We start from the raw sequence: 22,775 nt of genomic DNA, 5'->3' as shown, positions 1-22,775 counted from the left end.
TCAATAACAGCAGATCCTAGAGATCCTATCATCAAAATCTCTGCCTTAGTCTCTGCATTAGTGATTCCTTTGCAAACAATGTGATAAGACACTCTTCTACATCTTCAGATTTGTTATTTTCTTCAGATAACCTCACTTGTTTGGCTCAGTGTGGAGGTTTCCTGCCCAGTAAATACTTTGACATACTGCACATTTTGATCTCTTACCATACTTGTCTATTGGATTTGTGCCAAGTAATGATACCCTTGTCTCGTCAGTCTGGGATTTATGCTTGCTACACTCCTGTTTCTGCTCAGTGAAGTATGTTGTTTCCCGACTCAAACTAATTCTGACTTTTGTTTTAGAGGCTTTTTCTCCAAAAATTCTGTTCAGTGCTGATTTCACAGGTGCAAATGCAAGTTCTGTACATGGAGTTAATGCTAGCTGTTTGTCCTTTTTGTCTAGACATGCAATATCCAACAATTTAAAAAGCTAATACAGCATCAAGGAGTTTCATTTTGTATTTATGCACGTAACTGTACTTTTGTTCAAAATCACTAACATAATTGGCCACATTTTAAAGAATTATCTCTGTAAAATTTGTCAAAGTCTGAATATGCCTCATACATCTGTCCTTTTCTTCCTTAAAAAGAGTCAACTGTATTTATTAGTGTATTCATACTGTCATCTTTGTTCAAGTCTTTCACCAAATTTCCCATCACAGTCTCTCGCACTTCCCGAAAGTAACAACGCAATAGCCAAGGCTTGCATCTTCTTCTCCAGTTCCATAACATGAGTCCACATTCCAGTTTCATTTTTCCAGCTTTCATAAGGCTTACTCTCATCAAATGCCAGCGGAATGCTATAACTGGAAATCATCCTCTGCTACCCCTGTTAACGCCCAATCCTGTCATTTAAACAACTTTACTCTCAATATCTCAGTTCAATACATGAGGGCCACCAACATTTCATCCCACAATTCCCCTTTTTCCTCTGGCGTGCATGCATATAACAGGGAAGTGCACATGCCCACTAAATACCTACATAGTCCAAATGAACAGAACTCAACAAAACATCCATGCACCATTAATCCACAGGCCATGAGACTCAGGGACTTGGGCTATTTTATTAATTTTTTTTGTAACTGTATGTTTTACTGCTATTGTAATTATATGTGATGTGTCTGACTCTTGGTTCTGTGTTTTGCACCTTGTCCCAGAGGTCGTTTGGCTGTATTCCAGTGTATGGTTAAATGGCAACTAAACTTGAACTGGAACTTGAATATTCAACAAATATCTCACAAAAAGTCAACATTTTAATTTTTTGTACTGTAACACAACTTGTTAACAAAACAATTTACAATTATACAGTTCATATAATAAACAAACCGTGATTGACAAAGAAAGAATTCAAGAGAATACTTTACTTACAATTGCAAAAAATAATGGAAGAGGGCATTAAGGCAAACTTTGACATCACCAACTCCAAGATCAATATCCTGTTGACATGCAATGTAGCTTTCAAAACAATCCATAATTAGATAAAAACAGTCATCTCTCCTTCAAAAGATCACCCTTGTAATTCATCTGCTTAATGTGATACCTGATCCCCAATTCAAAATAAAGTTATAAAGTTGACCTTAAACATCAAAATTAGTCAGAGCATTGAAACATTCAAATTAAGAACGTAACAAAAATAAGGGATTCTAGGTTCTTACAGAGGACTTCCGGTAAATTATGCCATTAAGTCTGCAACTTCTATGAAAGCAATTGACTTTTAATTTATATAATTAACGAATATCAAATCAGGGAGCAATAGTATTTCAGTTGTTCAAATCTAAAATCTACAAATTTTGAACATCTGACAGGCCTAGTGACACTTCAAAGCATTACAGTACAGTATTAATGTGTGCTATTAAGAGACAAAGCAGGTAAAAAAAATTTACTGTTCACAGCTCAATGAGTAGTGGTGATTACTATCCAAATAAGCTGGGTAAGGTGAATACCTTCAGCATCTTCAAGTGCCTCAAACTCTGTTTGATGACCATTGAAACGCTTTAATGAATCTTGAACCAAGTCCATTAAAGATGATCATTTACACACATATCAATTCCAAAGATTACATCAGATTTTCCAAACCCTCCTATACATAATCCACAGCTCCTCACTAAAGCTAGCAGTTGATTTGCATATATTAGTAAACAACTTCAATTGCTTGGTGTACCAGCACAGATATGGTCAATAAAGACCTAATCACTGTCAGAGTCTTCATCATCTTTTGTAGTTTTCATTGTGTCAGACTCACATCCACCATCCTCTTCCTCTTCCATCTCCTGCAAGAAAGCAAATTGTACAGCTTTTTGTTTCCTTTGTAGATACTATAATAAAAGCATGATTCATTCCCACATTACAGTCTTTTTTCCTTTTACAATCTATGATCTGTGGCTCATTGCATTACCTTCCTTGGATTTGATACCTTGTTTGTAACTGAGATCTGACGTTTCAGGTGTGAATACCACTTTATAATCTATGGCCAAGCATTACCTTAACTTTGGGGGACTGTTTTGTACAATCTGTATCAAAGTAACTTATTTCCATTTACACAATTATAATATTGGACCAGCTGACTGGATGATTTTTTAATACTTTGTACAATCTGTATCATAGTACCTAGCTTGCATTAACATAATGACAAATTTTGGAATTTACTGATATCAATAACCAAGTATTATATAATCATCCAATCAGCTGGCCCAATATTATCCCAAATATATAGTCATAGTCAGACTTTATTGATCCCGGGGGAAATTGGATTTTCGTTACAGTTGCTCCATAAATAATAAATAGTAATAAAATCATAAATAGTTAAATAGTAACATGTAAATTATGCCCGGAAATAAGTCCAGGACCAGCCTATCGACTCAGGGTGTCTGACCCTCCAAGGGAGGAGTTGTAAAGTTTGATGGCCACAGGCAGGAATGACTTCCTATGACGCTCTGTGTTGCATCTCGGTGGAATGAGTCTCTGGCTGAATGTACTCCTGTGCCCAACCAGTACATTATGTAGTAGATAGGAGACATTGTCCAAGATGGCATGCAACTTGGACAGCATTCTCTTTTCAGACACCACCGTCAGAGAGTCCAGTTCCAACCCCACAATATCACTGGCCTTATGAATGAGTTTGTTGATTCTGTTGGTGTCTGCGACCCTCAGCCTGCTGCCCCAGCACACAACAGCAAATGTTGACAGCTTACTTTATCATAGTCACTCTCACAGTACGAGTACCCTCCCGAAGCTTACCTCTTCCTCATGATCTTCAGGTAACTGTGATTCTTCTTCATCCCCAATCTCCTGCTGGGATTCCTGGGTTAAGATCTCTTCCCCCTGTTTAAAGTAACAATCACTCAACCAGCTGTATTTATCCCATTGAAGGTTTCATTCTGATACACTGCTCAAGGTACACATAAACAATTTCCAAGGGAGAACAGAGATGGGTAACAGAAGGAAAAGGTTGGAAGAAACCCGCTGTGACTTTCTGTTTATTCTCCATTCCATCTGGCCTTCCCTCCCTCAATAGAACTAAGGATAACTATATGCACATATCCTACCAGTAAACCACATTTCCCTGGTTTGTCCTTCTGTATGAATGTAACAATTTAGTAACATTAATTGGTGAATAACATCAGCAGCCACAATAGAAGAAAATGCAGAACTTCATTTGAGGATATAGATCATAAGACATTTTTCAGTCATTGTTTGCCAAAGCTATTATATGACTTGGAACACTAATGCCAGAATTATTAGAACCATTTGCAAACTAGTATTTGGGATTTGCAGTGTTCTTATTAAAAATGAGAAACACATGGTAGGGAATTGCAAAGGTGAATCCTAGCCACCATCAAGAAAGTTGGATAGAAGGAGACAGAAGACGGGATGGATCAGGAAATGGTGATGATTAGGTGATGCCTTTGGAGCGTATTAAAAAGAACCTAATAAGGTGAGACAAAAATAAAACACTGAAAGACCTGGGAAAGAACGAGTTTGAAAGGAAGCTCACATATTAATTTAGGAGGGAGGTGCAAGACATTGAAGGGAATATTCTAAGCTTCTGCATTGAGTACAACTTTCAGACCCACAAACAAGCAAACACAACTGAAAGACATGTAACACACATCAAAGTTGCTGGTGAACGCAGTAGGCCAGGCAGCATCTCTAGGAAGAGGTACAGTCATGTTTCGGGCCGAGACCCTTCGTCAGGACTAACTGAAGGAAGAGTTAGTAAGAGATTTGAAAGTGGGAGGGGGAGGGAGAGATCCAAAATGATGGGAGAAGACAGGAGGGGGAGGGATGGAGCCAAGAGCTGGACAGGTGATTGGCAAAAGGGATACGAGAGGATCATGGGACAGGAGGTCCAGGGAGAAGGAAAAGGGGGAGGAGGGGAAAAAACCTAGAGGATGGGCAAGGGGTATAGTGAGAGGGACAGAGGGAGAAAAAGGAGAGAGAGAAAAAGTATATGTGTATATAAATAGATAACGGATGGGGTATGAGGGGGAGGTGGAGGAAAGACATGCAGTGTGATTACTCGAGTTGAATATGATGTTCTCCTAAGGGGTTATTCCCCTAATGGAAAATGCCTGTGTGTGACTTTGTTTAATGTGGGGAGGCTGATGCACGGGCAGCCACTACGTGGCCCTTGACAGATCGAGGTCAGGGTCCAGTGGCATGGCACGTAAGGCAAGTGGGGACCCTTCACTGCCATTGTGATGTGTCATCACCTTCCACCAGCTACAGCATTGAGGTCTTGTTGGATTGCTTTGTCTGGAACCTCTCCTTTGACCTCACCATCATGGGTGACCTTAACACGAGCTAAGCTCCAGATGCATCTCTCTTGGGATCTCAGGAGCTCACAAGCCTCTCCACTACGACAATGTGATGATCCTCGGTGAAGCATGTAATAACTTGGCAGAACATAATTCTATTTTGACAAGCCAACAGACAGATCTGTACTTTTATTTAAATATATACACTCACATGCAGATCTCTGTTTTTGAGATTTCCTAGCCAGAATGCATCTTGGCATTTGTTGATGGTCAACATTGCTTTAACTCGGTACACAAATAGTTCCAACAGCTTCTTCAACAATGGGACATGATTGGTAAGATTAGTATCTTGGTTGATCTAAGTTAACCATAGGAAAGAGAAGGTAAAGTTTGTTACAATGAAGCCTGAAAGTTCATGTTCTTCTGATAACATCACTAACATTAAAATGTATTAACATTGCATCATTACTCGTATTTCACTTACTTATACGACGAAATATTAGTAATTAAAAGATCAACAGCTAATTCATATCACAGTCCACCTTGTTTTCAGGTACCTTTTGTGAAAAAGGAAAGCTCTTAAAAACATTAAAATAACTTGCTTATTTTCTTGAAGTGTACCTTCCAACCTAGATGTTTTTTTAAGTATTCAACCGTATTAGATATTTTAAGCAATATAATGATCTTTTTGATTCATCTTATTTTATTAATTTATTTTATTTAAAGATACAGCATGGCAACAGGCCCTTATGGTGCAATGAGCCCTCACCACGCAATTAACTATGACCAATTAACCTAACCTCTATGTCTTTGGTAACAAGAGGAAACCGCTACACCCAGAAGAAAGTGCAAACTCTTTGCAGACAGGGCAGATTTGAACCTGGGTCAGCTGTGCTGTAATAGCATTACAATGGAGCAGACTCAATGGACTGAATGGCCTAATTCTGTTCCTATGTCTTATGGTTACGCTACCATGAAGCTTAGGGGTTCACGTGGCTACACCAATGCTGCATACCGGGACTTACAGAATCACTTGAATCCAAGGGAGACCAGTATCCTTGCGGGCAGGTTTGCTGAAGCTGTTGGGAGTGGTTTGAACAAATATGGCAGGGGGATGGGATGCAGTATGACAGAGCTGGTCTGAATGAGCCAGCAGGTTTACAAGTAGTTGATGGGTATAATAAGAAAAGACAAGCCAATGATTGGGTACAACCGCAGCAGTGCAGAGTTATATTGTACCACAGAGGCAAAATTCAAAAGCATAAAGAATGTAGGACTGAAGGTGCTGTATTTAAATACAGGTAGTATTTGGAATAAGGTGGATGAACACGTGGTGCAGTTAGATTGGTCAGTATGACATTGTGGACATCAGAGTCGTGGCTGAAAGAACATTATAGTTGGGAGCTTTGTATTGAGAGGACAGGCAGGAAGGCATAAGCGTTAGCACTGCTCTGTTGGTTAAGAGATGGAATTACATCTTTAGAAAGAAGTGACAGAGGGTCAGAGAATGTTGAGTCTTTGTGGGTGGAGTTAAGAAACGGCAAGGGAGCTGGTAAGAACATGTAATAAGGGCAACGTCACAATTGTAATGGGGGCGTCAATATGCAAGGGGTTGGGAAAATCAGGTTGACGTTGAATCACAAGAGAGAAAATTTGTTGAATGCCTTAGAGCAGCTTGTGTTTGAGCCTACTTGGGGAAAGGCTATCTTAGACTGGATGTTGCGTAATAATCCAGATTTTATTAGGGAGTTTAAGGTAATGGAATCCTTAGGAAGCAGTGATCATAATGTGATTGAATTCCTACTGTAATTTGAGAGGGAGAAGCACAAGTCAGGTGTATCAGTATCGCAATGGAATAAAGGGAATTAAAGGCATGAGAAAGGAGCTTGCCCAGGTGGATATGAATGGGATACTGGTGGGGATGGTGGCAGAGCAGAGGCAGCTAAAGTTTCTGGGAATAGTTCACATGGCGCAGGATAAATATGTCCCACAGAAGTGGTTCTCAAAATGGTGGGGGTAGGCAACTGTGGATGACAAGGGAAGTTAAGGACTGCATAAAAGCTAAGGAAAGGGCATATAATGTAGCAAAAGTGAGTGGAGAAGTTGGGTGATTGGGAAGTTTTAAAAATCCAACAAAAAGGCAACTAAAAAGCCATAAGAAGGGAAAAGATGAAATATAATTGGCAAACTAGTCAATAGGATATTAAAAAGTTTTTTTTTCAGTTACAAAGAATAAAAGGGAGGTGAGAATTGATATTGGACCACTGGAAAATGATGCAGGTGAGGTAGTAATGGGGGACAAAGAAATGGCAGATAAACTTAATAAGTACTTTGCATCAATCTTCACTGTGAAGGCACTAGCAGTGTGTCAGAGGTCAATGAGTGTCAGGGAGCAGGAGTGAGTACCATTGTTATTACAAAGGATGAAGTACCAGGCACACTCAAAGATCTTAAGGTGGCTAAGTCACCTGGACTAGATGGACTACATCCCAGATTCTGAAAGAAGTTGCTGAAGATATAGCAGATGCATTGGTTATGATAGAAACATAGAAAACCTACAACACAATACAGGCCATTTGGGCCCACAGAATTGTGCCGAACATGTCCCTACCTTAGAAATTACTAGGCTTACCCATAGACCTCTATTTTACTAAGCTCCACGTACCTATCTAAAAGTCTCTTAAAAGACCCTATCGTTTCCACCTCCACCACCATTGCCGGCAGCCCATTCCACACACTCACCACTCTCTTGAATAAAAATCTTACCCCTGACATCTTCTCTGTACCTACTCCCCAGCACCTTAAACCTGTGTCTTCTTGTGGCAACCATTTCAGCCCTGGGAAAAAGCCTCTGACTATCCACATGATCAATGCCTCTCATCATCTTATACACCTCTATCAGGTCACCTCTCATCCTCCGTCACTCCAAGGAGAAAAGGCTGAGTTCACTCAACCTATTCTCATAAGGCATGCTCCCCAATCCAGGCAACATCCTTGTAAATCTCTTCTGCACCCTTTCTATAGTTTCCACATCCTTCCTATAGTGAGGCGACCAGAACTGAGCACAGTATTCCAAGTGGGGTCTGACCAGGGTCCTATATAGCTGCAACATTACCTCTCAGCTGCTAAATTCAATTCCACGATTGATGAAGGCCAATACACCGTACACCTTCTTAACCACAGAGTCAACCTGCCCAGCTGCTTTGAGCATCCTATGGACTTGGACCCCAAGATCCCTCTGATCCTCCACACTGCCAAGAGTCTTACCATCAATACTATATTCTGCCATTATATTTGACCTACCAAAATGAACCACCTCACACTTATCTGGGTTGAACTCCATCTACCACTTCTCAGCCCAGTTTTGCATTCTATCAATGTCCCGCTATAACCTCAGACAGCCCTCCACACCATCTACAACATCTCCAACCTTTGTGTCATCAGCAAACTTACTAACCCATTCCTCCACTTCCTCATCCAGGTCATTTATAAAAATCACGAAGAGTAAGGGTCCCAGAACAGATCCCTGAAGCACTCCGCTGGTGACCGACCTCCATGCAGAATATGACCTGTCTACAACCACTCTCTGCCTCCTGTGGGCAAGCCAGTTCTGGATCCACAAAGCAATGTCCCCTTGGATTCCATGCCTCCTTACTTTCTCAATAGCCTTGCATGGGGTAGCTTATCAAATGCATTGCTGAAATCCAAGAATCTTTCAAGATTCACTTGATTCTGGAGGAATGGAAAATTACAAATGTCACTCCACTCTTTAAGAAGGGAGGAAGGCAAAAGAAAGGAAATTTTAGGCCAGTCAGCCTAACCTCAGTGGTTGGGAAAGTGCTGGAGTCCATTTTAAGGATGAGTTTTGGGGTACTTCGAGGCTAATGATAAAATAAGTCAAAGTCAGCGTGGTTTCTGTAAAGGGAAATCTTGCCTGACAAATCTGTTAGAGTACTTTGAGGAAGTAACAAGCAGGGCAGACAGAGGAGAGGCAAAAGATATCATTCACTTGGATTTTCAAAAGGCACTTGACAAGTTACCACACATGGGGCTGCTTAACAAGATAAAATCCCATGGGATCGCAGGAAAGTTCCTAGCATGGACAGAGGACTAGTTGACAGCAAGGAGGCAGTGAGTGGGAATAAAGGGGGTCATTTTTGGTTGGCTGCCAATGACGTGGTGTTCCTCAGGGGTCAGTATTGGGACTGCTACTTTTCACATTGTTTGTCACTGATTTAGATAACGGAATTGATGGTTTTGTGACAAAGTCTGTGGATGATACAAAGATAAATGGAGGGGTAGGTAGTGCTGAAGAAGCAATTGGATTGCAGAAGGAATTAGACGAATTGGAAGAATGGGCAAAAAAGTGGCAGATGGAATACAGTGTTGGGAAATGTACGATAATGCATTTTGTTCAAAGGAACATAAGTGCAGACTATTATCTAAATGGGGAGAAAATTCAAATATCAGAGGTGCAAAGGGACTTATGAGCCCTTGTGCTGAGGCTTTATAAGACACTATTATTCACAGTTTTGGGCTCCACATCCCAGAAAGGATTGGAGAGAGTCCAGAGGAGGTTCAAGAGGATGATACTGGGGATGAAAGGGTTAACATATGAGCAGCATTTGGCAATTTTGGGCCTGTACTCACTGGAATTTAGAAGAATGCAGGGGGATCTCATTGAAACGTATGGAATGTTGGAAGGACTAGATAAGGTGGACGCGGAGAGGTTGTTTCCTATGTCGGGGGTGTCCAGAACTAGAGGGCACAGCCTCAAAATTGAGGGGCGACCCTTTAGAACTGAGGTAAGGAGGATTTTTTTGTTAGCCAAAGAGTAGTATACCTGTGGAATGCTCTGCCATAGACAGCTATGGGCCAAGACTGTGTGTATATTTAAGGTGAAAATTGGTAAGTTTCCGGATTGGTTAGAGTATCAAAGGTTATGGTGGGAAGGCTGGTGTATGAGGTTGAGTGGAATCTGGGATCAGCCATGATGGAATGGCTGAGCAGACTCGATGGGCCGAATTTCTTATGGTTTCTTATTCTGACTTTTTCACAAATGCAATCTTTCAATATGGTGATATGTTTAGTCTTTAGTCCGCTGACACAAAATGACCCTTTTACCAGATCATTTTACTTTATAATAACAAAGATATTAACACTAAGTGTAAACTAGTGCATTTATTGAATTCAAATATTTGTCAAAACTAATAAATGCACCCAATTTAAAAGTGCAGAGTTTGTATAGATCTTCATTCAATTCACTGCTTATGTGGTCTTTTACAGTGATTCAGTGGAGGAGGCAAGACAACAGTATATGGTCAGCAAGAACATGGAAGGCTGAAAAGCCCATTTCTGTACTGTATAATTCTATGACTTCAGAAACATAATTTCAGAATAAGTGAATAATGATATTGCTTTTACTGAGTTACAGAATAATAAAATAATTTCTCGTATTTTTAATGCAGAAGTCAAGAAGTCAAATGTCTATATTTCCCACATTTTCCTCACCCATGTTACTTAAACAACCTTAGAGGATTCTTGTAACTTAGAGCAATTATATTAATTTAACCAGTCAAATACAAAGTTGACTAGAATAACTCTGCAGCAGAGTTTACATCTGAATTTACAGATAGTCCTACAAGAAATTCAAACAAACTAGGAAAGCTGGCCAGTACTAATTACTTGCAACTCAATAGCCTTTTATGCTGCACTGATACCTTGCTATGTCCACACATATGGTGCAGCTGACGAGTGCTCAGCTGTAGAGCTTTCAGCAAACTCTGAACGTCATCCTTTAAGAGAAAAAGAAAATATCCTCAGTGCTCAGTTATAAATTATGGGAGAAAATAATTCAATGCCATTAAGTTAAAAAAATTTTTAAATTGCTTTGGTAAGGTGAACTTATAACTATCCCTCTTAACCTATTGCAAAATAAACAATTCCTTTTTGATCATTATAAATAGATAGATAAACAGATAGATACTTTATTGATCCCAAAGGAAATTACAGTGTCATAGTAGCATTGCAAGTGCACAGATTTACAACTATTAGAAAAGAAGTAAGGATGAATGAAAAGTAAGTTACCTTAAACAGTCTAACAGGAGGGGGTTTAAAAACGCAAACAAAAGGAATTCTGCAGATACTGGAAATTCAAGCAACACACATCAAAGTTGCTGGTGAACACAGCAGGCCAGGCAGCATCTCTAGGAAGAGGTACAGTCGACATTTCAGGCCGAGATCCTTCGTCAGGACGAATTGAAGAAAGAGTTAGTAAGAGACTAAAAAGGAAGAGTACTAGCTCTTCCTTCAGTTAGTCCTGACGAAGGGTCTCGGCCTGAAACGTCGACTGTACCTCTTCCTAGAGATGCTGCCTGCCTGCTGCGTTCACCAGCAACTTTGATGTGTGTTACAGGAGGGGTCATCACTTCCCCGGCTATAGGTTGACTCATTATGGAGCCTAGTAGACTCGGGTAAGAATGACCTCACATAACGCTCTTTGGAGCAGCACAGTTGTCTCAGTCTATTACTAAAAGTGCTTTTCTGTTCAGCCAAGGTGATGTACAGAGGATGAGAAGCATTGTCCAGAATAGGCAGGATTTTCCATAGGGTTCTTTGTTCTACCACAGATTCCAGTGTGTCCAGTTCGATTCCTATAACAGAGCAGCCTTTCTAATCAGTTTATTGAGCCTGTTGGCATCACCTATGTTGATGCTATTGCCCCAGCGCACCACCACACTGAAGACTGCACTGGCGACAACAGACTAGAACATGTGAAGGAAAGGCCTGTATACTCCAAAGGATTCTGGCATTGTACTGGATGACTGGAAAATTGCAAATGTTACTCTGCTATTTAAGAAGGGTGGGAGGCAGCAGAAAGGAAACTATAGACCTGTGGGCCTGACATCAGTGGTTGGGAAGTTGTTGGAATCGATTGTTAGGGATGAGATTATGGAGCACCTGGAGGCACATGACAAGATAGGCCAGAGCCAGCATGGCTTCCTGAAAGGAAAATCCTGCCTGACAAACCTACTGCAATTTTTTGAGGAAATTACAAACAGGGTAGACAAAGGAGATACAGTAGATGTGGTGTACTTGGATTTTCAGAAGGCCTTTGACAAGGTGCCGCACATGAGGCTGCTAAGCAAGGTAAGAGCCCATGTTATTACAGGGAAGTTACTAGCATGGGTGGAGCATTGTCTGATCAGCAGAAAACAGAGTGGGAATTAAAGGTATCCTATTCTGGCTGGCTGCCACAGGGGTCAGTGTTGGGACCCTGCTTTTTAAGATGTATGTCAATAATTTGGACTATGGGTGTAATGGATTTGTGGCTAAGTTTGCCAATGATACAAAGATAGGTGCACGAGTGGGCAGTGTTGAGGAAACAAAGAGCCTGCAGAAAGACTTAGTTTAGGAGAATGGGCAAAGAAGTGGCAAATTAAATACATTGTTGGAAAGTGTATGGTCATGCACTTTGGTGGAAGAAATAAACAGGCAGACTATTATTTAGATGGGGAGAGAATTCAAAATGCAGAGATGTCAAGGGACTTGGAAGTCCTTGTGCAGGATACCCTAAAGGTTAACCTCCAGGTTGAATTGGTGGTGCCGAAGGTGAATGCAATGTTGGCATTATTTTCTTGAGGTATAGAATATAAGAGCAGGGATGTGATGTTGAGGCTCTATAAGGCAATCGTGAGACCACACGGAGTTTGTGCGCAGTTTTGGGCTCTTTATTTTAGAAAGGATATACTGACATTGGAGAGGGTTCAGAGAAGATTCACAAGAATGATTACAAGAATGAAAGGGTTACCGTATGAAGAATGTCTAGCAGCTCTTAGGCTGTATTCCCTGGAGTTTAGGAGAATGGGGGGGGGGGGGGAATCTCACAGAAACATTCCAAATGTTACAAGGCCTGAACAGATTGTTATTTCCCATGGTAAGGGAGTCCAGGGCAAGAGGGCACGACTTCAGGATTGAAGGATGTCCATCTAAAACAGAGATGAGGAGAAATTACTTTAGTCAGAAGGTGGTAAATCTGTGGAATTTATTGCGATGAGAGGCTGTGGAGGTCAAGTCATTCGGTGTATTTAAGGCACAGATAGATGGGTTTTTGATTAGCCAGGGCATCAAAGGGTATGGGGAGAAGGCAGGAGAGTAGGGATGACTGGAAGAATTGGATCAGCCCATGATTGAATGGTGGAGCAGATTTGATGGGCTGAATGTCCTACTGCGCCTTTATCTTATGGTCTTATGGACATAAATCTGTTGATGTTCTGGAGCATGTTGATATTAAGGGAGAGGAGGTGTTGGAGTTATTAAAATACTACAGGACAGGTAAGTCCCTGGGGCCTGACAGAATATTCCCCAGGCTGCTCCACGAGGCGAGGGAAGAGATTGCTGAGCTTCTGGCTAGGATCCTTATGTCCTCATTGTCTACGGGAATGGTACCAGAGGATTGGAGGGAGATGAATGTTGTCCCCTTGTTCAAAAAAGGTAGTAGGGATAGTCTGGGTAATTACAGACCAGTGAGCCTTATGTCTGTGGTGGGAAAGCTGTTGGAAAAAATTCTTCGAGATAGGATCTATGGGCATTTAAAGAATCATGGTCTGATCAGGAACAGTCAGCATGGCTTTGTGAAGGGCAGATTGTGTCTAACAAGCCTGATAGAGTTCTTTGAGGAGATGACCAGGCATATAGATGAGGGTAGTGCAGTCGATGTGATCTATATGGATTTTAGTAAGGCATTTGACAAGGTTCCACACGGTAGGCTTATTCAGAAACTCGGAAGGCATGGGATCCAGGGAAGTTTGGCCAAGTGGATTCAGAATTGGCTTGCCTGCAGAAGGCAGAGGGTCGTGGTGGAGGGAGTACATTCAGATTGGAGGGTTGTGACTAGTGGTGTCCCACAAGGATCGGTTCTGGGACCTCTACTTTTCGTGATTTTTATTAACAACCTGGATGTGGGGGTAGAAGGGTGGGTTGGCAAGTTTGCAGACGACACAAAGGTTGGTGGTGTTGTGGATAGTGTAGAGGATTGTCAAAGATTGCAGAGAGACATTGATAGGATGCAGAAGTGGGCTGAGAAGTGGCAGATGGAGTTCAACCCGAAAAAGTGTGAGGTGGTACACTTTGGAAGGACAAACTCCAAGGCAGAGTACAAAGTAAATGGCAGGATACTTGGTAGTGTGGAGGAGCAGAGGGATCTGGGGGTACATATCCACAGATCCCTGAAAGTTGCCTCACAGGTAGATAGGGTAGTTAAGAAAGCTTATGGGGTGTTAGCTTTCATAAGTCGAGGGATAGAGTTTAAGAGTCGCAAGGTCATGATGCAGCTCTATAGAACTCTGGTTAGGCCACACTTGGAGTACTGTGTCCGGTTCTGGTTGCCTCACTATAGGAAGGATGTGGAAGCATTGGAAAGGGTAAAGAGGAGATTTACCAGGATGCTGCCTGGTTTAGAGATTATGGATTATGATCAGTTATTAAGGGAGCTAGGGCTTTACTCTTTGGAGAGAAGGAGGATGAGAGGAAACATGATAGAGGTATACAAGATATTTAAAGGAATAGATAGAGTGGATAGCCAGTGCCCCCTCCCCAGGGCACCACTGCTCAAAACAAGGGGATATGGCTTTAAGGTAAGGGTGGGAAGTTCAAGGGGGATATTAGAGGAAGGTTTTTTACTCAGAGAGTGGTTGGTGTGTGGAATACACTGCCTGAGTCAGTGGTGGAGGCAGATACACTAGTGAAATTTAAGAGACTACTAGACAGGTATATGGAGGAATTTAAGGTGGGGGGTTATATGGGAGGCAGGGAGGCAGGGTTTGAGGGTTGGTACAACAATGTGGGCCGAAGGGCCTGTACTGTGCTGTACTATTCTGTGTTCTATATGTTAAATCCCCTCAGGAAGTAGAAGTCACTCTGGCCCTTCTTGTACACAGCCTCTGTGCTGGTGCTCCACTCAAGTCTGACATCCAGGTGCACCCTCCGGTACTTGCAGGTCCTCTCCACATCCACATGCTGACTATCAATAGTAAGAGGGAGCAGTCCAGGCTTAGACTTCCTAAAGTCCATCACCATCTCCTTTGTTTTACTGATGCTAAGCTGCAGATGATTCACCTTGCACCATTTGACAAAGTTCTCCACCAGGGCCCTGTATTCATTCTCCCATCCTCCCTTTATACACCCAACTATTGCTGAGTCATCAGACAGTTTCTGCAGATGACATGACTCAGTGTTGTATCTAAAGTCCGAGGTATACAGGGTAAACAGGAAGGGAGCCAATACAGTCCTCTGTGGGGCCCCAGTGCAGCTTATAACCATGTCTGAAGCCGCACAAACTCTGGTCTTGTAGTCATGTAGCCCATTATCCAGGATAAAAAGGAAGTTCCAACCTCCATTTGATGGAGTTTTCCCCCAGCAATGAAGGGAAAATGTTTGCCATCAAATGTTCAATGAGAAGGGACATTATAATTTCAGTGGACTTTACACAATAAGAGCATGAGACACAAGAATAGGATTAGGTCATAGAAAATATGGAGACATACAAAACCTACAGCACAATACAGGCCCTTCAGCTCACGATGCTGTGCAGAACATGTACTCATTTTAGAAATTACCTAGGGTTACCCATAGCTCTCTATTTTTCGAGCTCCATGTACCTATCCAGGAGTCCCTTAAAAGACCCGATTGTATCGGCCTCCACCACCGTTGTTGGCAGCCATTTGATGCACTCACCGCCCTCTGCGTAAAAAACTTGCCCCTGACATCTCCTCTTTACGTACTTCCAAGCACCTTAAAACTGTGCCCTCTCATGTTAGCCATTTCAGCCCTGGGAAAAGGCCTCTGACTATCCACACGATCAATGCCTCTCATCATCTTATACACCTCTACCAGGTCACCTCTCATCCTCCTTCGTGCCAAGGAGAAAAGGTCGAGTTCGCTCAACCTATTCCCATAAGGCATGCTCCCCAATCCAGGCAACATCCTTGTAAATCTCCTCTGCACCCTTTCTGTGGTTTCCACATCCTTCCTGTAGTGAGGCAACCAGAATTGAGCACAGTACTCCATGTGGGGTCTGACCAGGGTCGTATATAGCTGCAACATTACCTCTTAGTTCTTAAAACTCAATCCCACATACTTCCATACTTGGAAGTATGAGGGGTGATTGATAAGTTCATGGCCTAGGGTATAAGGACTCAATTTTAGAAAATTTAGTGCATTTACTTTTCAGCATAGTCTCCTCCTACATTTACACACTTAGTCCAGCAGTTGTGGAGCATACGGATCCCTTCTTTGTAGAATTCGGCATCTTAGCCCTCCAGAAGTGGCCCACAGCAGGGGTGATTGATAGGTTTGTGGCCTAAGGTAGAAGGAGATGAGTTATTAACTTTAAACTTTCTGCATGATCACTCAAAGAGTTGAACTGCACGTGCATGTAACGAGAACTGTATAACTCATCTCCTTCTACCTTAGGCCACGAACTTATCAATCACCCTTGCTGTGGACCACTTCTGGAGGTCCAAGATGCCGTCTTCTACAAAGAAGGGATCCGTATCCTCCATGACCGCTGGACTAAGTGTGTAAATGTAGGAAAAATAAATGTGCTAGGTTTTCTAAAATTGACGCCGTCTACCTTAGGCCACGAACTTATCAACCACCCCTCGTAATTTATACTTCCAAGTTCCTGCCCGATAGCTTCATATTTCCCCTTACTCCAATTAAATGCTTTCCTTATTTGTCTGTTCCTACCCCTCTCCAATACTGTTGTACAGGAGATAGAATTATGATCACTATCTCCAAAATGCTCTCCCACTGACAGACCAAGTTCATTTCCCAATACTAGATCAAGTACAGCCTCTCCTCTTGTAGGCTTATCTACATATTGTGTCAGGAAACCTTCCTGAACACACCTAACAAACGCCACCCCATCTAAATCCCCTGCTCTACGAAGATGCCAATCAATATTTGGGAAATTAAAATCTCCCACCACCACGACCCTGTTATTATTACACCTTTCCAGGATGTGTCTCCTTATCTGCTCCTCGATGTTCCTGTTACTATTGGGTGGTCCATAAAAAACACCCAGTAGAGTTATTGACCCCTTTCTGTTCCTAACTTCCAACCACAGAGACTCAGTAAACAACCCTTCCATGACTTCCTCCTTTTCTGCAGCCGTGACACTATCTCTGATCAACAGCGCCACTCCCCCACCTCTTTTGCCTCCCTTCCTGTCCTTTCTGAAACATCTAAAGCCTGGCCCTCTAGTTAATCATTCCTGCCCTTGAGCCATCCAAGTCTCTGTAATGGCCACAATATCATAGCTCCAAGTACTGATCTACGCTCTAAGCTCATCCGCTTTGTTCATGATGCTTCTTGCATTAAAATAAACACATCTTAAACCATCAGTGTAAGTGCATCCCTTCTGTCACCTGCCTATTCTCCCTGTCACACTGCCTACAAGCTTTCTCTATTTGTGAGCTAACCGCACCTTCCTCTGTCTCTTCAGTTCAGTTCCACCCCAGCAATTCTAGTTTAGTCTCTCCCCCAACAGCCTTCGCAAACCTCCCTGTCAGGATATTGGTCCCTCGCGGATTCAAGTGCAACCTGTCTTTTTTGTACAGGTCACACCTGCCCCAAAAGTGGTCCGAATGATTCAGAAATCTGAATCCCTGCCCCCTGCTCCAATCCCTCAGCCACGCATTTATCCTCCACCTCATTCTACTCCTATACTCACTGTCACGTGGCACAGGTAGTAAATCCCGAGACTACTACCTTTGAGGTCCTGCTTGTCAGCTTCTTTCCTAACTCCCTGTAGTCTGTTTTCAGGACCTCCTCTCTTTTCCTACCCACGTTGTTGGTACCAATATGTATCACGACCTCTGGCTGTTCTACTTCCCACTTCAGGATATTGTGGACATGATCAGAAACATCCCGGATCCTGGCACTTGGGAGGCAAACTACCATCTACATTTCTTTCCTGTGTCCACAGAATCGCCTGTCTGGCCCCCGAACTATAGAATCCCCTATCACTGCTGCCATCCTCTTCTTATCCCTACCCTTCTGAGCCACAGGGCCAGACTCTGTACCAGAGGCGCAGCCACTGTTGCTTCCCCCAGGTAGGCCATCCCCCCAACAGTACCCAAACACATCCACAGGGGTACTCTCTAGTATCTGATTCTTGCCCTTCCCTCTCTTGATTGTTATCCACTTATCCGTCTCCTGAGGCCCCAGTGTGACTACTTGCCTATAACTCCTCTCTATCACCTCCTCACTTTCCCTGACCAGACAAAGGTCAATGAGCTGCATCTCCAGTTCCCTAACGTGGTCCCTAAGGAGCTGCAGCTTGATGTACTTGATGTAGATGTGCCCATCTGGGAGGCTGGAAGTCTCCCGGACATCCCACATCTGACACCCAGTACAGAACACCGGCCTCACAGACATACTTCCTATTCTTCACAATTAGCTTACCTCGCCTCGAACTGTTATCGCTGAAGCTCCTTGAACCAAAGCCCTCCTACTCTGTCTCCCTCTACAAAGCTATCTTCTTTTAAATCCTTCCCGCCAGTCTAACTCGCTGACATCCACGCACTTGCTCAGCCATGCCTCAATCAAACCACTGAGGAAAAAGACTCAAACACGAGGAAATCTGCAGATGCTGGAAATTCAAGCAACACACATAAAAAATGCTGGTAAACACAGCAGGCCAGGCAGCATCTATAGGAAGAGTCGACGTGTCGGGCTAAGACGAAAGGTCCTGACGAAGGGTCTCGGCCCGAAACGTCAACTGTACTCTTCCTATAGATGCTGCCTGGCCTGCTGCATCACCAGCATTTTTTTATGTGTGTTGAGGAAAAAGACTGTCTTCTATTAAATCCTCCACACTGGTCTAACTTGCTGACTTGCTTTATCGAGGCATGACTGCGCATTTGTTTTTTTGAGTTTGCTCAAATCAAAAAAACATGTGGTTTTTTGAATTGCACCTGTGCTTCCTAAATTCAATTGACTGCAACAGACGAGGCACTTCTTGTAGGGACGGAAGGAAATCAAGATAATAACTTATTTCAGATGTGATCATAAGCAGGCAGAAAATATTTCAGAGGATTGGGAACAAATTCCTTGCCTGCCTCCTTACCTGAAGAAATAGTAAATGATAAAGAAAACTATAAAACATTTTAGTAAGATTCCAGTAACAAATAAGGGAAAATCTGCAGATGCTAGAAATCCAAAATGCAGGAGGAACTCAGCAGGCTAGGCTGCATGTATGGAAAAGAGTACAGTTGATGTTTCGGGCCAAGACCCCCTTCATCAGGACTGGAAAAAAAGATGAGGAGTCAGAGTAAGAAAGTGGGGGTGGGGAGGAAGAACCACAAGGTGATGGGTGAAACCAGGAGGTGGGGAAGGGTAGGGGGGAAGTATTGGACTGGGAAGTTGATTGGTGAAAGAGATACAGGGCTGGAGAAAGAGGAATCTGATAGGAGAGGAGGAAGAATGAAAAGGGAGAGGAGCACCAGAGGAAAATGATAAGGAGATAAGGTGAGAGTGGGAAATGGGAATGGAGAAAAGTGAAGGGGGGGGGCACTACTGGAAGTTAGAGAAATTAATGTTCATGCCATCCTGTATATCGATGAGACCTGACTCAGATTGAGAGACCGCTTTGCCAAGCAACTACGCTCCACCCGCCAGGAAAAGCAAGATCTCCCAGTGGCCACCCATTTTTATTTCTCTTCCCATTCCCATTCTGACATTGTTTGCAACTACAAGTTTTAAAATCTTTGCCAGAAGTCCATACCCGATACTTCTTGAAGCTGTAGTCAAGGAGTGGCATGCCTTGCTTAAGGAAAGATTCAACAAAAAGACGTCCATGCTGCATCACAAGAAAAAAACATTTATTAGATCAAAAATATAATTCAATCAAACAAATAATCCAACAAAATTATACTGTTTGTGCAGAGTCAAATAATGTACTTTCATTTTGTTTGTGACATTTGGTAGCAATTGTGGAGAAACTGAAATTTCTAACCATCATAAATCAGATTGAAACAATGTATTTCTGTCTGATATGTAATGGTTAGAAGTTTCAATTGAGATAACATTCTGATAAACCCCTTCTAACATCGGAGGCTAATGTTAGGCTGTCTTTAAAGAGGGTGAACTCTCGCAAAGCGGAAGGTCCTGACGGTGTACCTGGTAAAGCTCTGAAAACTTGTGCCAACCAACTGGCAGGAGTATTCATAGATATTTTCAACCTCTCACTGCTACAGGCGGAAGTTCCTACTTGCTTCAAAAAGTCAATAATTATACCAGTGCCTAAGAAGAATAATGTGAGCTGTCTTAATGACTATCACCCGGTAGCACTCACATCTACAGTGATGAAATGCTTTGAGAGGTTGGTCATGACTAGACTGAACTCCTGCCTCAGCAAGGACCTGGACCCACTGCAGTTTGCCTATTGCCACAATAGGTCATCGGCAGATACAATCTCAATGGCTCTTTACACGGCCTTAGACCACCTGGACAATACAAATACCTATGTCAGGATGCTAACAACAGGAATTCTGCAGATGCTGGAAATTCAAGCAACACACATCAAAGTTGCTGGTGAACGCAGCAGGCCAGGCAGCATATCTAGGAAGAGGTGCAGTCGACGTTTCAGGCCGAGACCCTTCGTCAGGACTAACTGAAGGAAGAGTGAGTAAGAGATTTGAAAGTTGGAGGGGGAGGGGTAAATCCAAAATGATAGGAGAAGACGGGGGTGGGAGGGATGGAGCCAAGAGCTGGACAGGTGATTGGCAAAAGGGGATACGAGAGGATCATGGGACAGGAGGTCCGGGAAGAAAGACAAGGGGGGGAGGGGATCCAGAGGATGGGCAAGAGGTATATTCAGAGGGAGAAAAAGGAGAGTGAGAGAAAGAATGTGTGCATAAAAATAAGTAACAGAAGGGGTATGAGGGGGCCTAGCGGAAGTTAGAGAAGTCGATGTTCATGCCATCAGGTTGGAGGCTACCCAGACGGAATATAAGGTGGTGTTCCTCCAACCTGAGTGTGGCTTCATCTTTACAAAAGAGGAGGCCATGGATAGACATTTCAGAGTGGGAATGGGATGTGGAATTAAAATGTGTGGCCACTGGGAGATCCTGCTTTCTCTGGCGGACAGAGCGTAGATGTTCAGCAAAGCGGTCTCCCAGTCTGCGTCGGGTCTCGCCAATATATAAAAGGCCACATCGGGAGCACCGGACGCAGTATATCACCCCAGTCGACTCACAGGTGAAGTGTTGCCTCACCTGGAAGGACTGTTTGGGGCCCTGAATGGTGGTAAGGGAGGAAGTGTAAGGGCATGTGTAGCACTTGTTCCGCTTACACAGATAAGTGCCAGGAGGGAGATCAGTGGGGAGGGATGGGGGGGGACGAATGGACAAGGGAGTTATGTCAGGATGCTGTTCATCGACTATAGCTCAGCATTTAACACCATCATTCCCACAATCCTGATTGAGAAGATACAGAACCTCGGCCTCTGCAATTGAATCCTCAACTTCCTAACCAGAAACCTGTGGAGATTGCTGATAATACCTCCTCCTCGTTGACTATCAACACCAGTGCACCTCAGGGTGTGTGCTTAGCCCACTGCTCTACTCTCTCTATACTCATGACTGTGTGGCCAGGCATACCTCAAATACCATCTATAAACTTACTGATGATACAATCATTATTGGTGGAATCTCAGATTGAGACGTGAGGGTGTACAGGAGTGAGATATACCAACTAGTGGAGTGGTGTCACAGCAACAGCCTGGCACTCAATGTCAGTAAGATGAAAGAGAGGATTGTGGACTTCAGGAAGGATAAGACAAGGGAACATAGAGAGTGAGCAGTTTCAAGTTCCTGGGTGTCAAGATCTCTGAGGACCTAACTTGGTCACAACATATTGATGCAGCTATAAAGAAGGCAAGCCAGTGACTATAGTTCATTAGGAGTTTGAGGAGATTTGGTATCTCAACAAAAACACTCAAAAACGTCTATAGATGTACCGTGGAGAGCATTCTGACAGACTGCATCACTGTCTGGTATGGGGTGGGGCTACTGCACAGGACCGAAAGAAGCTGAAGAGGGTTGTAAATTTAGTCGGCTCTATCTTGGGTACTAGCCTACAAAGTACCCAGGACATCTTCTAAGAGTGGTTTCTCAGAAAGTCAGCGTCCATTATTAAGGACCTCTAGCACTCAGGGCATGCCCTTTCCTCACTGTTACCATCAGGCAGGAGGCACAGGAGCTTGAAGGCACACACTCAGCAATTCAGGCACAGTTTCTTCCCCTCTGCCATCCAATTCCTCAATGGACATTGAACCCCGTGTATTGCATTGAACTGCTGCTGCGAAGTTAACAAATTTCATGACACATGCTGGTGATAATAATTCTTATTCCGCCCCTTTTCCATAGTCTCCACAGCCTTCTTGTAATAGGGCCACTAGAGCGACAGAGGATGAGCGGTGACCTGATAGAGGTGTATATGATGATGAGGGGCATTGATCGTGTGGACAGCCAGAGGCTTTTTCCCAGGGCTGAAATGGCTAAGACGACGGGACATAGTTTTATGGTGCTTGGAAATAGATACCCAGGGGATGTCAGGGGTAAGTTTTTAACACAGAGACTGGCGGGTACGTGGAATGCACTGCTGGCAGCAGTGGTGAAAGCGGATACAATAGGGTCTTTTAAGAGCCTCTTAGATGGGTACGTGGAGCTTAGAAAAATAAAGGGCTATGAGCTAGGGAAATTCTAGGCAGTCTCTAGAATAGGTTAATGGTCAGCACAACATTGTGGGCCGAATGGCCTGTAATGTGCTGTAAGTTTCTATGTTCTATATAGAACTGCACACAGTACTCCCAGTGTGATCTGACTAAAGCTTTATACTGCAGCATGACTCTCTTAACTCTTAATATCCAATGAAGGCAAGCATTCCATATACCTTCTTTACCACCCTTTCC

At 43.0% G+C, this 22,775-nt stretch overlaps 1 protein-coding gene across 1 annotated transcript in view; it reads right to left on the bottom strand.

Annotated features, from left to right (window-relative positions):
- Nucleotides 1–1,309: 1,309 nt before the first annotated feature.
- The window catches only part of fancd2 (FA complementation group D2), a 174,055-nt gene continuing 152,589 nt past the window's right edge, over nt 1,310–22,775 (bottom strand). The window contains exons 39-43 of the mRNA XM_072281001.1: nt 19,587–19,661; nt 10,519–10,593; nt 5,010–5,156; nt 3,279–3,362; nt 1,310–2,311 (exon numbers count right to left, since the gene is read on the bottom strand). Of these exons, the coding sequence (XP_072137102.1) occupies nt 2,228–2,311; nt 3,279–3,362; nt 5,010–5,156; nt 10,519–10,593; nt 19,587–19,661 (465 nt within the window). The 3' untranslated portion in view covers nt 1,310–2,227. The remainder of the gene's footprint in view (nt 2,312–3,278; nt 3,363–5,009; nt 5,157–10,518; nt 10,594–19,586; nt 19,662–22,775) is intronic.

Source organism: Mobula birostris, chromosome 16 (assembly GCF_030028105.1).
Source record: "Mobula birostris isolate sMobBir1 chromosome 16, sMobBir1.hap1, whole genome shotgun sequence".
Classification (NCBI taxonomy): domain Eukaryota; kingdom Metazoa; phylum Chordata; class Chondrichthyes; order Myliobatiformes; family Myliobatidae; genus Mobula; species Mobula birostris.
Note: the sequence above shows the minus strand (reverse complement) of the source record. Positions and strands in the feature narration are given on the sequence as shown.